At 40.9% G+C, this 17839-nt stretch overlaps 2 protein-coding genes across 4 annotated transcripts in view; one reads left to right on the top strand and one right to left on the bottom strand.

Annotated features, from left to right (window-relative positions):
* Nucleotides 1-13005, top strand: part of LOC133518034 (villin-like protein quail) — a 24713-nt gene extending 11708 nt beyond the window's left edge. For all 3 annotated transcript variants that reach the window (XM_061851585.1, XM_061851584.1, XM_061851587.1), the window contains exons 3-17: nt 5069-5182; nt 5440-5648; nt 5946-6147; nt 6261-6566; nt 6838-6988; nt 7225-7370; nt 7562-7732; nt 8036-8122; nt 8212-8305; nt 8702-8932; nt 9608-9745; nt 9971-10126; nt 10981-11087; nt 11369-11554; nt 12313-13005. In XM_061851585.1, coding sequence (XP_061707569.1) covers nt 5069-5182; nt 5440-5648; nt 5946-6147; nt 6261-6566; nt 6838-6988; nt 7225-7370; nt 7562-7732; nt 8036-8122; nt 8212-8305; nt 8702-8932; nt 9608-9745; nt 9971-10126; nt 10981-11087; nt 11369-11554; nt 12313-12426 — 2412 coding nt within the window. In that variant the 3' untranslated portion in view covers nt 12427-13005. The remainder of the gene's footprint in view (nt 1-5068; nt 5183-5439; nt 5649-5945; nt 6148-6260; nt 6567-6837; nt 6989-7224; nt 7371-7561; nt 7733-8035; nt 8123-8211; nt 8306-8701; nt 8933-9607; nt 9746-9970; nt 10127-10980; nt 11088-11368; nt 11555-12312) is intronic.
* LOC133518039 (rho-associated protein kinase 2) overlaps nt 12994-17839 on the bottom strand; it is a 30064-nt gene continuing 25218 nt past the window's right edge. The window contains exon 13 of the mRNA XM_061851599.1: nt 12994-17839. Within this exon, the coding sequence (XP_061707583.1) occupies nt 17746-17839 (94 nt within the window). The 3' untranslated portion in view covers nt 12994-17745.

Raw genomic sequence — 17839 nt, 5'->3', positions numbered from 1 at the left:
TAAATAACCAGGATTTTTTGACGACCGGTTTGGCCTAGTAGGTAGTGACCCTGCCTACGAAGCTGATCGTCCCGGGTTCAAATCCTGGTAAGGGCATTTATTCGTGTGATGAGCATGGATATTTGTTCCTGAGTCATGGGTGTTTTCTATGTACATTAAGTATTTATAAATATTTATATATTATATATATCGGTGTCTAAGTACCCTCAACACAAGCCTTATTGAGCTTACTGTGGCACTTAGTCAATTTGTGTAATAATGTCCTTTAATATTTATTTATTTATTATAAATCTTAATAGCTCGGTAATAGGGACCGTTTTTTTATATCTCCAGTTTTGGTTCCGGAAGTTCTAAATACTGGCGTTTTGGCAAAATTTAAACAGGTGTATGTTTTTGTGGACATATATGGCTACTTCTAGGATGTAGAGAGAGGGGAGGATTAAGTGTTTCAGATTTTTAAAATAAGTTCTACTTACAGCTATAAGGTTGGTGGATATTGGCTAGGATTCTCACGCATTTTTTCTGCATCACAAAAAGTTGGTGAATGTCGGTGCTATGGCCCCATAATAGTATACCATACGCAGCCAGGCAACAGACAACAATCGAAGCTAGTGCTACTTTTTAATATGCTCAGTGCATCGCGACAGTTTGTTTTTTATTTTTTCTATATGTCCCTTCCAATTTAAATGGTTATCTAATGTAATGCCTAGCAGAGTACCTACAATCAGTGATCTCTTTGATGTTAAGATTTGTTGACAGAGCATGTAGGTTGAAGGATTGTTTTGTCTATTGTCATTGTTAGTTAGTGGTCCTGAAGCCAATGCGTTACTGTATTAAATGTGTGTTCTGTATCTGAGCAGTTATTGTCTGGAGATTGAAATGTTAGGGATATGTCGTCGGCATAAACATTATTATCTTGGGGGTCGTGATTTTTGGGAGGTCGTTTATGTAGATCAGAAACAATACGCATCCCAGAACACTACCCTGAGGTATTGAGCTGTCCACGTGTAGTATGTTCGATTTTATACGTTCTAATTTTCCATACTGGTTATTTACATGTTCTATTTCGATATACTGCTGCCTTGCTGTTAGATAAGATCTCATCCAATTTTGTGCCCTACCGCGTATGCCGATTGCATTTAACTCTAACGCTTTAACTTATTTAGTAAGATTGTATGTGAAACTCTGTCATATGCCTTAGACATATCTAACAGTAGTCCCACTGCATAATTTTTATTCCGCAAGTATTCTACGACTGTTTGTATGTAATTGTAGGCTTCAAGACTAGTGGAATAGTTTTTTCTAAATGCGTATTGGTTCTCATCTAACAGGTTATATTTTTCTAAAAAACTATATATGCGATTTGACATACATTTTTCAAATATCTTTGATATGACGGGGAGCAGCGCTATCGGTCTAAATTGAGCAGGGTTATCACCTTTTCCGTTTTTCTTTAAAATGGGTTTTATTTTGGCTGTTTTTAATTTGTCTGGGAAGCTGTTTTCGTCGAAGGATTGGTTGATTAATTTGGTAATGGGGGGGAGTGAGTTCGTTTATACAGGCTTTTATCAGAATTAAAGGGATTTCATCTATGCCGCAACTTATTTTGTTTGGTAAGTGTTGTATTATTGTGTATACTTCTTTTTCAGTTACAGGCTGTAAATAAATATAATTTACAGAAGATTGTGTCGCAGGTTGTCTAACTAATTTGCGCGATGTAATGCACGTATGTTGGTTTTTCGGGGATAATTCTCTATCATGTGAACCGATTTCAAAAATTGTTCTTTTGTATGAAAACAGAAGTCTTCAATGTAATCTCATAGAAATTTCAAGTGTAATAAACACACGTAAATTGGGTTAAGTTGCAAACTTAATTCGGAAATGTTATTTGTAAATTTAAAAAAAGTTACAAAGATTAAGGTTCTGATTATAAATCATATTTTTTCACTACTGAAATAAAGAGAATATAGTGTTTTGGAAAATACAATTTCAGCTTTTTCAAATGATGGACTTGACCTAGTCGCTAGAATTTTAAATTTTACCCCCTCTTCATATTGGGCATTTTCCATAGCTAATAATTATAAAATAAAATAATAATACTTTCAATGTGTCTGGGTTAGCGTTGTTCATTACTATTCCAAATTTCAAATCGATAGCTTAAGTGGTACTCGAGATATTTAGCGTTCTGACAGACGGACGGACGGACAGAGTCGCACCTTAAGGGTACCTTTTTGGTATGGAACCCTAAAAAGATATCATTCGATAGTTAAGAATTTTCCACAGTTACTCAAGAATCAATAATAAAAAGCAAAATTGACTCGAAGAAGTTATTTATTTTTACATTTTATCTATTTTTTCAAAAACGAGGTCATTGACCTGTACTTTTTTATTGCTTATGATAGTGCAGGATATCAGCTAAAAGTTGACATCAAAATGATAGCGGTAGTTAAAACATTTGTGTGATATTTAAACCTGGGGTTTGCAGTAGCGAAGAACCTACCCTAAAATTAATTGCATCAACATTAATCAAAATGCGCGAGTGATAGTGACAAATTAATAAAACTCAGAATAGAATAGATAGGTACTCCAATTTTATAATTATTAATACAAAACTCTTCTTCAAAAGCAACTGTTACTTATTGAGTCATCATCATGAGAATCTTCGTCTACACAATACTGATACCTATTTATGATAGAGTTAAGTTTCATGCAAATATAGCGTCTATGGCTGTGCCGTAAGAGTAAGTGAAGCGTGCGGCGTTATCGCAGCATCGCGCAATGTGTAAAGTCACGCACAAGTGCCTAATATGGAACTTATTACGTTGTAGTAAGGTTTTCGAATGGTCAGTTAAATGTACGTGGAAGGTACAGCTCGCTGGCCGCCGTGGCCGTCGACCGCGACCAAGCAAGCAAGAAAACAGTCTGGACTGAAATCATAGTTATTTGCTTTATTTATTGTATCAAGTTTTCTTATGATAGCATTGTTGATAAAAACAAAATTATTTTATAATAATAATAACGACATAATAGTATTAATGGAAGACGAATTATGGGCAATATCCATCACCGTCTATTCTATACCCGCACCCACTAGCTTTTACTCTAAAAATGTTATCAGATGAATCTCAGCAAAAGCCAATCCCCTAACTAAGTCCTAACCTTGGTTTAAAAAAACTATGGCTTCTGTTTCATGTCTTTTTCTCTAAAAAGTTAGGTAAACGAACCATATGAAAATCAGTTGAAAACTAAGCAGGTATTGAATAATATTCAGTGACAATATTTACGAACTAGGCAAGTAATGTAGGAACGCAGTGTCCAGGAACTAGAAATAAATACCATTTAATTAGAGACTCGCACACTTTAACAAGCTACAAAACAGTTTTATATTTAATTTAAGTAGTAATTTAATAACAACCCAACCCAGCCTACATAATTCTAGAGTGCAACATAAACATGGCTTGTCAAGGCTAGTTAACTACGTCAGGCGCTTGCAGACTAAATAAACAAAACAAGTCATCAATTATTTATAATCATCACGAGCTATGAGATAAACTGTCGAAAGTGCATGGATAAAAAATGAGTTTTCGTGAAAACTCGCGACACGCGCGTGACTACAAGATTGCACCGACCGTATGCACGAATGCATTCGCCGCGTCCATAGCCCACGGGCATTATATTTTCTCTGCACAGTAATCAACTCAAATCACCGCCTCAGCTTTTAATCTAAATTGCATTTTGAGAAAACAGAGGCAATTAGAATATCTTATTATGAAATGCTTTCCTACTCACGAAGTTAATTAGGCTGTGGTTACGTTGTGAATGAGTTAAATTAAGCTGAATTTGGCTTATAATGGATATATGTATTTAACTTTGACTTAACGCTTTCTATAATAAAATAAGGCATAAGTACCCGGCCGATTTGTATTTTCAATTCGATTTCCTATTTAGCGAACTTAATGTTAGTCATCATTTTCCCAACGATTGTCGATAGAAAAACGAATCTACAATATAAAGTACCTACCATTAGAGTTGGACTTTTTCTGTTCATAGTTTATTAAGAATTATTGCATGCCGGTAACATCGGTTACAAAAAACAGACGCTAGAGTTTTATCGTTGAGGTGATTTTAATAATATGTTGTATGGTTGTAGGTACCAATATTACTATCTCTACTAACTCTCTTGTGTTAACAATGTCACAAGATTGGTTTTCACGAGGCTTCATAAACATTTTCAAATTGTGCCCTTCGTGTGTATCATTGATACCAGCTAGTTTAATGGACGACGGTACGGACGACTGATCATTGGCCGCCTAATGAGGGACATAGCCGCATTTCACTTTCAATGGTCAATCTACCCGTACTTGAATTACACGATGCATACCAATGTAATGATTACGCAATTGTATTTCTAATCCCATTTACCACCACCATGAGGGTTTGTTGAAGGGTTATTTTTGTTTTATAGCAGTAGGTACTAAGTACGCAAGGTATACCCTGAACATCTAAAGACACAGTAACTCTATCTAGGGGTAGGCTTAAAAATTTACAAAAATAATTGAATGGGGTCGATATTTTCAATACCTTTTACAGTACTTTTATATGGTGCTACTTTACCGCACTAATGCGAAAATTAGCATATTACGTTACTGTGTCGAACATTTAAAGGACCATATGTACTGTAAAACGTTGTACGATACATGTGCGAATAGGTAATTCGCAACTCGTGCCGATTTAAAACACTCCCTTCGGTCATGTTTTAATTTATCGCCACTCGTTTTCCTATTTTTCGCACTTGTATCGTAATGTACTATTATGAACATTTTCTTTGTCGGTACTTACTTATAGTAAGGTCATTTAGTTTTGTCTATCAGGCAGATCGTAACGTTCCTGTGTTATGTTTTGACGGTAGTCACATTAAACCAATAGATAGGTAGGATAGGTTCGTTAGGCTGCCCGAAAGGCAAATTGTTCAGATATAGGAGACCCACGTGTCAGGAATTTCACGATCTGCCTGATCTTACGATCGGCCGCCGACATCTGCACTGCCTAAGATCTGTTTTCTATGCAGGAATCGGGCACGGAAATGCTTCCGCGGACCCACTACGGCACCTTCTACGACGGGGAAGCCTATCTAGTGTACTCGTCGTCCATGCCTGGCCAGCCTGCGGGCCCGGATGTTATTGTAAGTATTTAGTATACCAACTATTGTCGCAAATTGCTGTTCCCAACTACCAAGTCTTCCTGAAAGTTTAAAACACTTAAACTATACTTATACTGGTACTACAATTAAACAGCCAAATCCGTCCCCATGCACGTTTGGCCTGTACAACAATTACAAGCATTAATTATTGTATCTTCGTTAGCGAAAGGAATATCCTCGTACCTACGTATATTATATACTATTCCAAATCTCTGAATGTCCCTATCAAATATTTACAGCGAAAAGAAGTTAAAGAGAACGGCAACGCGGAATGCGCCGAGCGCCACATCCATGCATGGGCTGGCGAACGTTGCGGAGCCCTAGCGGCCTTGGCACTCCGCCGCGGGACCCAACTGGCGGCCTACCTGGCCGTGCCCACCGTTATTCACCGCGAGGCCGCCACCAAGGAGTCCCCCCGGCTATTGTCGTACTTTCGCGATGGGATTAGGTTTGTGAAATATATTCGCAATTCTACAGCAACAGCCTTATCTCTATGCGTTCTGTCCTCCGACGGTCCTCGGCCGGTCGCAGCTTGTGACCTTCCTGACCTTGCCCAGTGCCTAGTCATACACTGCAACGTCATCACTTAGGGAATCCCCTAGCTAGGCTGTTCTACTTCTGTGATAGAATCAGTTTGGTTAATATAACAATTTCGAGGAATTTAAACGGATGCAGCGTGTCAAAACACGGCGTTAAACGGATATTTACGGCTATTTTAAACCAAAAACGATGAATGTTGTTCCAGAATCCTGCGAAGCGGCTGCAACCTAAACGGCGGCGCTCGTCTCTACCGCGTGCGCGGGCGCCGCCCCGTGCTCGTCCAACTGGACCCGGTGTCGTGGTCGCAGCTTGCGGCTGATGGGGTGTTCGTCCTCGATACCTCGTCGCTGCTCGTGCTGTGGCTCGGACGCGCGGCTAACTTGATCGAAAAGATGTTCGGTGCTAAGGTATTCACAACATGATCCACTATACTATACCTTTAGTCATGTGATATCAATCTTCAGCCAGTCTGAATTTTCAACTTCGGATGTCTAACGGGACTACTACCGTTTTTCTTTAGATCGCATACCGCATGGCCCGGGGCGCTGACAAGGGCATGACAGCCCGTCGTATCGCCATAGCACACGACGGCTACGAGCAGACGCTCCCGCCCGCTGACCGCGCGCTGCTCGACGCGCTACTAGAGCTGCGCGCGCGCTCCGTGCGGCCCGCCACTCCGCCCGCGGATCTGCCGCGCCCTGCGAGGCTGTATCGTGCTACGCAGCCGCCGCGCGTCGCGCCCATCACCGCTCCGTCGCAACGGCCGGCTGCGAGGCTTGAGGAGGTCAAGCGGGCGCCTTTGTATAGGGTGGATTTGGCCGATGATGTAAGTTTCTTTCAATCTAGGATGGGACAATATTTACCAAACTGCCACCCACCCTTGTTTTTGGAACTAGGATCTTGTATAGGATATCTCAATCGTTTCGTCTTGCCAGATAGATTACGAACTAGATTACACATATCGATATCGATTGATGAACGCCCACTGCTTATCACCACTTACTGTGACCGCACGATACTTTATACTAGGTGCATAACACCACATGCTAAACCTAATTTTGATTGTTAAATTGTTATGAAACCTTTTTATGTTCCAGGGAGTGTACATCGTAGACGCCGGCAGCCGTGGCGTCTGGGCCTGGGTGGGCCCGTCGGCCGTAGCCTCCGCGAGCCGCGGGGCCCTCTCCGCGGCCCGAGGTCTCGCACGCGCTCGACGCCACGTAGGCCCCGTGTCTGTCACCGCTGCAGGTTCAGATTAAAATTATTTATTTATAAACAAAAACGAGCTTGTGTATGAGGATGCCCGGAAAATACAAGCACGTTTTCTTTTTTTACTATCAGGCGCGCCTGTTGATAGATTTTGAACCTCAGTTGAACTGTGGTGGTAACGTACTTCATATTACTCCTCAACTGCGATGTGGATAGTGTTCGTAAAGCTTTTAGTCCAGACCATTACTAAAAGGAATAATTTTCTTATTATTCAGGCCGCGAACCGTTGGAATTCGCTGCGTTGTTTCACGATTGGCGCTGGTGCGACAAACGCCAGGATAATCGCGTGCGAGTCGCTCGTTCTGCTACGACACGGCTGGATGCCGTCAGTCTGGCGTCCAATGCATGGCTTGCAGCCGAGGTAAGAGACGAAACATATAAACATCTTAGACGCAATTGCATTGTGAGTACCTATTTCAAGAAGTCTTTCTATACACATGTTTTATGTATCCAAACCTAATCCGATCAAATTAGGCAACGTGTATAATAAACATCATTCCAACTCTGGCAGGAATCTGATATGATTTAATGATGATGTTCTTGCACATCCAGGCACAGCTTCCGGACGACGGGTCGGGTGCATTGCGTGTGTGGCGTGTGCAAAATGGGCTCATAGAGGTGGAGCGCCCGCAGGCTGCCGTGTTCTACGACCGGGACTGCTACGTCGTGTTGTACACCTACCACGCGCCTACTGGAGACCAGTCTATTCTCTACTACTGGATGGTGAGACAATGGTTTAAACAGGTGTAGTTTGAAAACAGGTTAGGTTAACGGTTACGAGTTTAGGGCGGGCTGAAGAATTGGAGCTCCCGCAGGCTGCAGGCTAAAGTCTTACCATCCAGTACAGACTTTAGTTCAATCAGGAGCCATCTGCTAACGAAACAGTGTTACCGGAAGAACTGTCGTCCGCTACTCCTAATCATACGCCAACTGAAGAGCAGCCCAAACATACTCTTTTACTTCAGGCATTTTTCTGTAGCAATAGATGTAAAAAAGTTAAATTTCATAAACTTTTATGTGTTTCAGGGTGGCTCTTCGCCAAATGATCTGAGGAATTTGGGTGCTAAAGAAGCTAAAGACCTCTACAATAAGTTGGGGCGTTTTCCCGTCCAGGTAAATTTCTCTCACCCGTTTTGACATAAACCAATTTAATAGATTTCTACAAGTTAGTATCTACAATATTTAAGAATTCTTGTTTTCAGGCGTGGGTTTATCAAGGCAAGGAACCGGCGCACTTCTTGCAAATTTTCAAAGGACGTATGATCACTTATGTTGGCAGCGCTTCAGACTACGATCGTAAGTTCTATAATCATGTAATTTACTGTCTAAAATATTGATTGAAAATCTCCTTGTGCTTCTAATTGTTAGGTAAATTACAAATACAAATACGGGCACGTAAAGCAAGCGATGTCATACGCGACGCGATGTAGGTAAGCGTAAGTGCCATTTTAGATAAGTGCACGCGACACGTATATTTCAATGCCCCACATACATGTACTATGTGCGTATAGAAACAGAGCTGTAATTCATCGCTGAATAGATATCTAATGTGGTCTTTACACACCTTACTTAAGCGTGCAATAAGTGGCCGAGACGTTTTAGTCTAGAAGTGGTTGTGGCCTTTAGTTGGACTTCGCCTTTTGTTGCCACGCGTAAGAAATCCGCCACTGATCAGTTTTATTAACTTACCAGCTATGGGGCGTCGTGTGGTGGCTCCCTCGCGCGCGCTCATCCTCGTATCAGGGCAGTACGCGCGAGAGGCCCGCGGCGTGGAAGTTCGGCGGGGCGCACGTGGTCGCGGCGCGTGCTACGTGCTGCGCGAGGGCGCGCGCGTGTGGGTGTGGTGCGCCGCACACGCCACGGGCGACGAGCGCGAGGTCGCCAAAAACATGGCCGCGGCCGAGCACACGCTTGTCATGCAAGGTAGGTATTAGGACTCTACGCGCGCGAGGCTCGCGGCGTGGAAGTTCGACATGGATCGCGCTGGCGAGGGGCGTGCGCCTGCGTGTGTTGTGCATGCCACGCGCGATGAGCGCGAGGACGCCAAGAACATGGCCGCCGCCGAGCACACGCTCGCCACAGCGGATACCAGCTTTTAGAGGAATAAATACATATATTCTTTACCTACTAGTTTCTGCCCGCGACTGCGTCTGCGAGAGGTAAACAAAATAAGTACATGGTCAAAAAGTCGCAAGACCTTTATTAGCTATGTAAGTATGTGATATAATATCTAGCCGTTAAATACTCACCGACAAATACTTGTCAATGTGACATATGGAGAACACCAAGAGGTATCTGGAGAAGAAACTAGAGGTACAGGTTGAACACGTTTTACTTGGTGCCCACTTTAGCGCTTCTGATTTTCACCTTCCCTGGAGCTGTTTCTACGGCTGCTAATAAAAGCACGATCCCACATCCCACCAAACCCTTTATCGTCCTTCACGGCGTCCTAAAAGGCGAGGGCTTATTTTAACGACCGAAAATATTGATCTGAATCAAACTCCTTGGCTCCACCTGCCTCTTTTACTGACTTATCTTCTCTCTCCTCCAGCCTGCACCATTGAACAGTATTATGGCAAAATAAAGTTATAATTTCAGGCAAAGAAAAACCAGACTTCTGGGCGGCCATCGGAGATCGACGCGACTTGTTGGTGGCCTCGCCGCTGAAGGAGATGGAACGTCCGCTGCCACCGCGCCTGTTCTACGTGTCTTTGGGTGCTCCTGGGCAGTATTCTTGTAAGTTTTATGTGTGTTTAAATTATTGCAGATTAAAGTGGGATGACGCGCTGATTACTTGATTAGTAAATACTACCGGGCCGGGCCCTAAAAATACTCCGTACAACTTACGTGGTTTATTAAAAGATGGAGCAGTAGCAGATATTACGCGATGAGTTTAGTCAGCAGTCTGCTGTCGTTCGACTGGCTTTTAGTAATTTGAATTATAATTTTCTGCATTTTCAGTTGAGGAGATCATCTCGTTCAGCCAGTACGACCTGGCGCCAGAAACGGCGGCATTGCTGGACGCGCACGCGAGCGTATTCGTGTGGCTGGGCGCGCATTGCTGCCAGCGCGCTAGGGACGACGCTCGCGCGCTCGCGGCGGCCTACCTCGCGCAAGGTATTCTTCAAATATTCTTATTTATGTAATGTACAAGTACCTACCTGCTTACAACGCCCAAGAACATTTCAGTACTGACTAGTACATTTTCGATCTAATGTATCTATCGCGTTAGCATTACAGCAGTCAGTGTATAGTGCGTCGAGCCGCACGCGGCGATCGCTTGACCCACTCGGCTGTCAGATTTTTGGGTGTATTCCCATTAGTCCCCGCTGGGAATGATGGGAATTGGTGCATTTATATAAATCATTCCCATCTGTCCCCGCCTCATATCTGGCGGCGGTCACGTGGGGCAGGGACAAAATAATGGGAATACACTGTTTTGTGTATGATTTGTAAGAAGCGAGTGGGCTGCCGTTACGCAAATATAAATGTACTGAAATTTGCGTTTTTAACGGATGTTAAAACTACATAAAAATTCGGAGATACATAGATTACAGAGTCTAAAAGGCCTGTATTCACAATGTCCAAGTATATAAGTCATAAATAAGCTACTTGCCACTTATCTGACGAATAAAGTCATCGTTGGCGTTTCACACTATACCTTTAGAGACCGGAAGATCTACACAATTTTATTATAATAATTCAGCCTATATACGCCCCACTGCTGGGCACAGGCCTCCTCTCATGTTCGAGGCTGGCGCGAAGCGGGTTGCGGACTTCATATACAACTTTAAATTTCTTCGCGGATGTACGCATTTTTCCTCATGATCAACTTACAACTTTATCTGGCAATTAATTCATTTCTTAATTAGCTTTCCAATCTTAACTTGGACATTGTGAAACAGGCCTGTGGAATATACTTCGCCTTATATGATAACTTGCCATCCGTACAATGCGTGTTTTATTCGCAGATCCGGCAGCGCGCGACCCGGAGACTCCGGTGATTGTGCTGAGCCAGGGGCGGGAGCCGCCGCACTTCACGGGCTTCTTCCCGCATTGGAAACACTCCATGTGGAAAGTAAATACTAATCACCTTCGTACTAGTAAATATCAGTGTTAGGGCCAGTTGCATTAGCCGCAATGAACGGACAGATCAACGGCAATCAGTGGCAAACTATAAAACAACAGAAATATGTATTTGTTATTTATTTAAAATTAGTGCAACGACCTTCAGCCTCTGGTTGACATCGTACGGGGCCCACCAGAGACCGAGACTTAGGCCTTCTTTTTGACTCAACAACTATGAGAGATTCGTTACTTCGCAAGAAACCAAATTGGCTTAATTCATTTCTTTACCAGGGACACAAGACATTCAGCGCTATCATCAGCGCCCTTGAAGGCAAGGCGATCGTGCAGAATGGCAACAGCGCACTGCAGAGCGGCAACAGCGCCAATCGCTTCGATCAGCACGAGAAGTACCCGCTGGCGGTGCTGCGCGGGCCCAAGGACCATCTGCCGTCCGACGTCGACCCGTTGGCTAAAGAGGTACGTCCAAGTTATGTGTAACAAGTGGTCTAGATAAGGCTCGGAGTGGCAACAGTGCACTACATAGCGGCAACAGCTCGCGCTTCGAACAGCATGAGAAGTACCCGCTGGCGGTGCCCACTCGACCCACTAGCTAAGGAAGTACGGCCAAGTTATATGTAGTAAATGCTCAGATCGTAGTGACAACAGTGTATTGTAAGATTTGTAATTAATTTTCATTCTTGAAATTTCTCGGTTATTAACAGCAAGTAGAATTTACATCTTTAATTATTAATTTAATTATTATAGATGTTTAATTTTTTCAAAGACTCGTTTTTGCCACAAAAACTTCTATGTTTGGTCATAATACTTATAGTTGCCCACGACGCTGTAGGCACGACTAATATTACGACGACGAATAGTTACGACGGCTTTAGGTGTTCTTGGCGTTCAAAAGGTCAAAAACGTGTCACCCATGTGATCAAATACTGCAATTACACGCATGGCATTGGTTGCGAGTGATGCAGCGGTTAACGATCCTGGAAACGTATCGAAATAAAACTCCAACGGTTGGCAACTAGTGCAACGTTCAAGCCGATAATTACGTGCACGGCGGGAAGAAGTCGATAACTCGAGATATACAATTGAAGAAATTTGAACCTTATATGATTCTTTTTTAAGTTCAAATTTCTTCAATTTTTTTTCTCGAGTTATCAACTTCTTCCCGCCGTGTACCAAATTTTTCGCTGATCATCTAAACTTGAGTATCTTATTTTCAGCTTTACCTGACGCACGACGATTTCGTGTCCACGTTCCACATGCCGTACAACGAGTTCCGCGCCCTGCCGGGCTGGAAGCAGAAGGACCTCAAGAAGTCTGTCGGCCTGTTCTGAGTACACGGTTCTGTTTCCACGGATTCTAGTATCATTTCCGTTGTAGCACTAGAAATAATTCTTATTGAACATATATTCAATAGATACAGCAATCTGGCTTGAGCAAATCAATAGGAGTTCCAAAATACCCTTTATAAAACCATGGACCCCTAAAGTTACGGTACATAATAACTTCAGTAAGTACACTGTCAAACTAGATTTATTCCTTGCTAAAGCCAAGCCTTATCAATCTTATCATGTATTCGAAAAATGTTATATCGCGTTCTACTTATCGACGGAGCTGATAATATAGAATGAATGGGCGCAGATCCAAATACGCATCCCATTATCAGTATTCACTTAGCCATAAGCTCACAACAGTATATTTATAAAAGTTTCGCACGATACGGCAACGCCGCCTGCGGGTTCGTTGTATGGAACCACACACACCGCTAGAATATTGTATTGTATTAAGTTCACGATGTTATTGTTATCTGTATAATCAAATTGTTGTTATTGATTGTTTTATTGCAAATTTTAATTATGTTGTATGAAATTATTTATATTAAGAGTTTCGAAATAAAACAATGAGTTTTTAAATGTTATTTATTTTTCACAAATGTAGCACTTATTAGCTAGGCATTAATTTTATGATAAAATTAATTAATAATCTTTACAATATACAAATTCCTTAAAAATCCATAAAATATCGGTTTATTTTAAAACATATGTACATTATAATAACTGTTGATAGATTTAACATAGTTTGCCTAGATGATATGGGAGTGGGCCGTAGCTAAGGCACGTGGTATTAGTATATTGCATGACACGTATTACGTAGGCATATATAATAATAATTATTCGCTCAGCCCGCGCACGGGCGCATACTCAATTCCGAAATCATTTTATAAAGTAATAGATTCATAATGTATTAGAGTAATAACGCTACACCTACGCGATAAACTGTTAAGCCGAACCAACTATCAGCGACAAGCTAACTGAGAAGTATTCTTTACAAATGAGAAGCTAGCTAGTTAGGAACTTACAATTTTAGCTCGATAAATAAAACGTTACAATAAGAGATGTAATTGAATAATAATAAATAATTTACATAATATGATTTTACATTGTCCACTATTAGAGTGTTATACGTCAGACAATTTGGGAGTATTTCTTAACATACAAACGTGTATAAAGGACAAGGCTACGATTACTTAAAAAAATACTCCCGAAAAATGTCGTGTAATAACATCAGGTTTATAATTATGCATAGTAAATAACAATAATTATTATCATACTGAATTAATATTAATGACAAGCACGGAAACGAAACGCGGACTATTAAAATAAGACGTGAAATAATTTTGTTTATGCTGATTTTCAATTTTTCTTTGGCAAACGAACCATTTCCAAACGCTCGAAAAATAAAATATCATGGAATGGAGTAACACAATGCAACAGCTGCCTAATTATATATATTTAAAAATGCATCTCAAAAATAAGCGTATAACTACGGTGATTGCAATCTATCAAACACTTAAGTACCTAGTTAAATTTGAAATTCGTATGTCAGTACATAAATGAACAGAGATTGTTTCGGACTTACATCTAAAAAAAATATAAAAGCGATAACTGGACAAGCGAGAGAGTTGAACTTGAGTCAATATAAAACTAAGATAAACAAAACTCAACATAGCTTTCGTCGGAGGAATGTAAACAGTGTGTAGAGCAATAATAAACAGTGCATCTATTCAACAAGAACCACTAGTAACAACAATGCGTCGGAGGCCTGCTTCCTGTAGCACCACGGTGTTCGTAGACACGTCTTCACTATCACAGCTCAACCAGCGCGGTATGGCGTTCGAAGAGACTCGCACAGACGGATAGCATTCTATTGTTTCGTTTTTGTTTTTGGCCAATCCAATTCGCAGCGTACTTAAGAAATAGAAAGCAATTGTTCAGTTTACCGCAAAACACAGTACAGTACTAAATAGTCGTTAGAATTATCTCGACTCGATCTCTATGAACAAAGATTTCAGGTCCATTAAGGCCTGAGTGGACGCTCGAAGCGGAGCGTTCGGCGGGGCGTGCAGCGTGGCGTCGGGCTCACAAGTGATTTGAACAGCGTGCACTAAGGCCGCTCCTATACGTTTGCATTTGTTTAACATGTACGCCACATGCCCCGCCCGCTGCACGCCCAACTCGAGCGTCCACTCAGGCCTTACACTAACTATTGGATTGACCAAAAACAAAAACGAAACACTATACTGCAAGTTGTATTACGCCGGCTGCGTTGTCAACATACAGTTTCTATATGCATAAGATGCAGCTGGAATGCATTCCGTCTGCATAGCCTTAAACAATTGAGCGAGCCGCCAAGAGTAATACCGCATTACCACTTGACTTCTGGCAAGGTCAGTACAATGAACAAGCATGTACTCTCGACACTTTTGTACTTTAAAATCACATCTGTAGAAAATGTTATATAAACCTACGAAGGCGTATTAAAATTGGTGTTTATAAGTATTGACTTGGCATCGTAATAACCCCTCGATTGACGCCGTCTCGCGGCATTTACCAATCAGAAGTAATTACAATTTTTGTACCATTAATAGGTAATTCACCAAATCCTACATTTGGCACCCATATACTCCGAATTAGACTATATAAGTCGATACTATGTGCGACAACCAATTGTTTTTATTGCTTTGAATCACATAAATATCAGTGTCCCGCCAAAGATTATCGTTAGACAAAGAATTAGGCATTTAGATAGTATAGTTCGCATAACCTACAAAACGCCATTATAATACCGATACAATAAGCGCATTACACTAGTCTAAACAGTATAAAATGATCGTATGATTCAAGGAAGCCCGAATGGGAGTCTTATATAATTAAGTAACTTGCTGGATTTAGTGGAAAATGGTTTTGAGCAACTACCGGAGCCGTTTCACTAAACAAATCACTTATGGCACTGATTTCGTTAAGTCGCAAGTGCGGCGGCACCTTGCTTACTCTAACACGTTAGGTCCCGTCAAGAGTGCTCACATCACTCGTAATACTCCTATCTGTACAAGATGGAAGAACGCAACGAGTGCAGATGTGAATAGTTTAGTAACCAGTGCAGTTATTAGTACAATAGAGTGATTCCCTAAGTCATTATAAAAAAACTAGGTTTTTAAACGGCCGATGTTGTAACGATGTTTCCCTTAAAGAAACATACGCCAGTTTTAACACTTAACACCAGAATAGATGACATTATAATTGCATTTAGTCATTACCGCTATTTCTTATTGATTAATTAGTGATTTAAAAGGGCAATACGACATACAAAATTGGGTTTAGAATCAGATTATCACCAAGTTATAAGACCCTACTCAGTCACAATTCCGTCGTTATACCGATAACCAGGGCTGAAACAAATCATGCCGGTGACGTCAAGCCACTTATAGGTGATTTCAAATAGTATTTTTATTTTTCATAGGTGTTTCTCAGAGCGTTTCAACCGCTGTCAGTCAGCTCACATTGTAAGTGAGGTAAAAACTTGCAAATATCAAGTTTTACTAAAACTTATTAATAATCTCCATACATTTTGAGATTACTTGTTGTTTAATATGCTCGTTTTAAATGTATCCGCGGATGTTTCTCAGAGCGTTTCAACCGCTGACAGTCTCCTGTTTATGTCGAAGTTCCCCAAGGTTGGTATACTATTTTTGGTTACCGTAAACTAGTACCTTTCTTATTTAAAATAAACAAAACTGACCCACCGATCTTTTAGAATTTCATCATAAATGTGGGCAGGGGACTGTCAGCGGTTGAAATGCTGTGAGAAACGCCCATGGAGTGAGCACTCTAAGTTTGGTTATACCTCTTTGCTTACAGTAACAAGTTTCTTGAGATTATTTTATTCAAGACATCACTCTGTCACCGATTATTTTGTTAGTTAGTGCGACATGTCACACGGTGGTTTAAATACAAACATCACCTGTGTGCAAAATTACGTCACTTTTGCGTCATCTGCATGATTTGTCCGAGACCTGCCGATAACATTTAATTGGAACGTTAATGGCCTTACTCGGCCATTATTTTTAATACAAGCCACTGTAGGCCGTACAGGTTTTTTACATGATAGTATTAGTATCAAATTTAAAAATATTATTTACGAAATTCTGGAACCTTTTCTACAATACAGTGATAACGAATTATAAGTTGGTTATGAACAACTAAAACACAAAGAATTTTAACACAAAATATAACAATAAAATATCTAAATATAATAAAATGCAAATCTGGTTATAGGCGTTACAAAAATAAAGAGAAATATACTATGTCCAAGTAATGTAACATAGGGATTATTGTATGAACTTTTAATCAGTGGTAAACGAATAAGGTACTTGTTTAGTATGGAATTGCAAAGCAGATCATACAAAGAATTTCAGGTCCCAGAAAAAAAACATGCCCACGTGTTCTGATAACACAGGGAGCATAAATGTGGAACTTTTAGTTACTTGTACTTTTACTGATAATAACATGAATTATCATAATTATATCTAGCCCAGTTTATAGCCAAATTCATTTTTAAATTGCAACTTTATGATCGTTGCCTTGATATTGCTAGATGAAGGCGCGTGTACAAAACTATCGAGTAATCATTACTGGATGGACGAGGATGCAAGAAGATACCCTGAGAGTCTACGTATTGTGTTGTAATAAACACCCTAAAATTAATATAGTCTGCGTGTGAGCTATTTTATAAACAATGCATGCTGCGGTATAATATTCACGCCAGGCACCCAATTGACGCTATTCGTATATATGTATGCATTCGAGATAAATGTGCCGTTTGCGCGGTTTGTCGTGTAAGATATTATTGCAGGTACTACCTCAACAAGGCGCAACTGGCATAAAGGTGCGAATAGAAATTATCTTAATTGACATATTCTGTACGAAAATTTCGCAAATGTGAAGGCGTGAATTGAGTTCCTGCGACGTTCGGTCGATCCAAACGCGTGTCACACGTAAGTACTCACTTGTAAATTATCAAAAACTATCACAGCGGTCAAGCTGAATCCTTTAACTTAGGCGCAATTTGAACTTATTACATGAGACTAGCTTATTTTATAAATCACTGAATAAGTTACAAAAACAGTTTTCAATAGATTCATCGAAAAATATCGTAACAAAATATAACGCCGTTGAGCGGACGAAACCGATCACATTCAAAACAAATGATGTCTACGAAAATATAATGTGTTAGTACAAACCGATGGGTGACGAACGAAAGTGGGATTCACACATGTTTCCATCGTTAGTGTACGTTCGCGAGTACAGGCGGCGCTACTGGCGCGGCAGCGACGCGTTGGCGGGCAGCGTGGAGCTGCGCTGGCTCGCGTTCATGTACGAGAGCTTCAGGTTGGAGCGCATCGAGTCT

The sequence above is a fragment of the Cydia pomonella genome, chromosome 5 (genome assembly GCF_033807575.1).
Source record: "Cydia pomonella isolate Wapato2018A chromosome 5, ilCydPomo1, whole genome shotgun sequence".
Lineage (NCBI taxonomy): Eukaryota > Metazoa > Arthropoda > Insecta > Lepidoptera > Tortricidae > Cydia > Cydia pomonella.
Note: the sequence above shows the minus strand (reverse complement) of the source record. Positions and strands in the feature narration are given on the sequence as shown.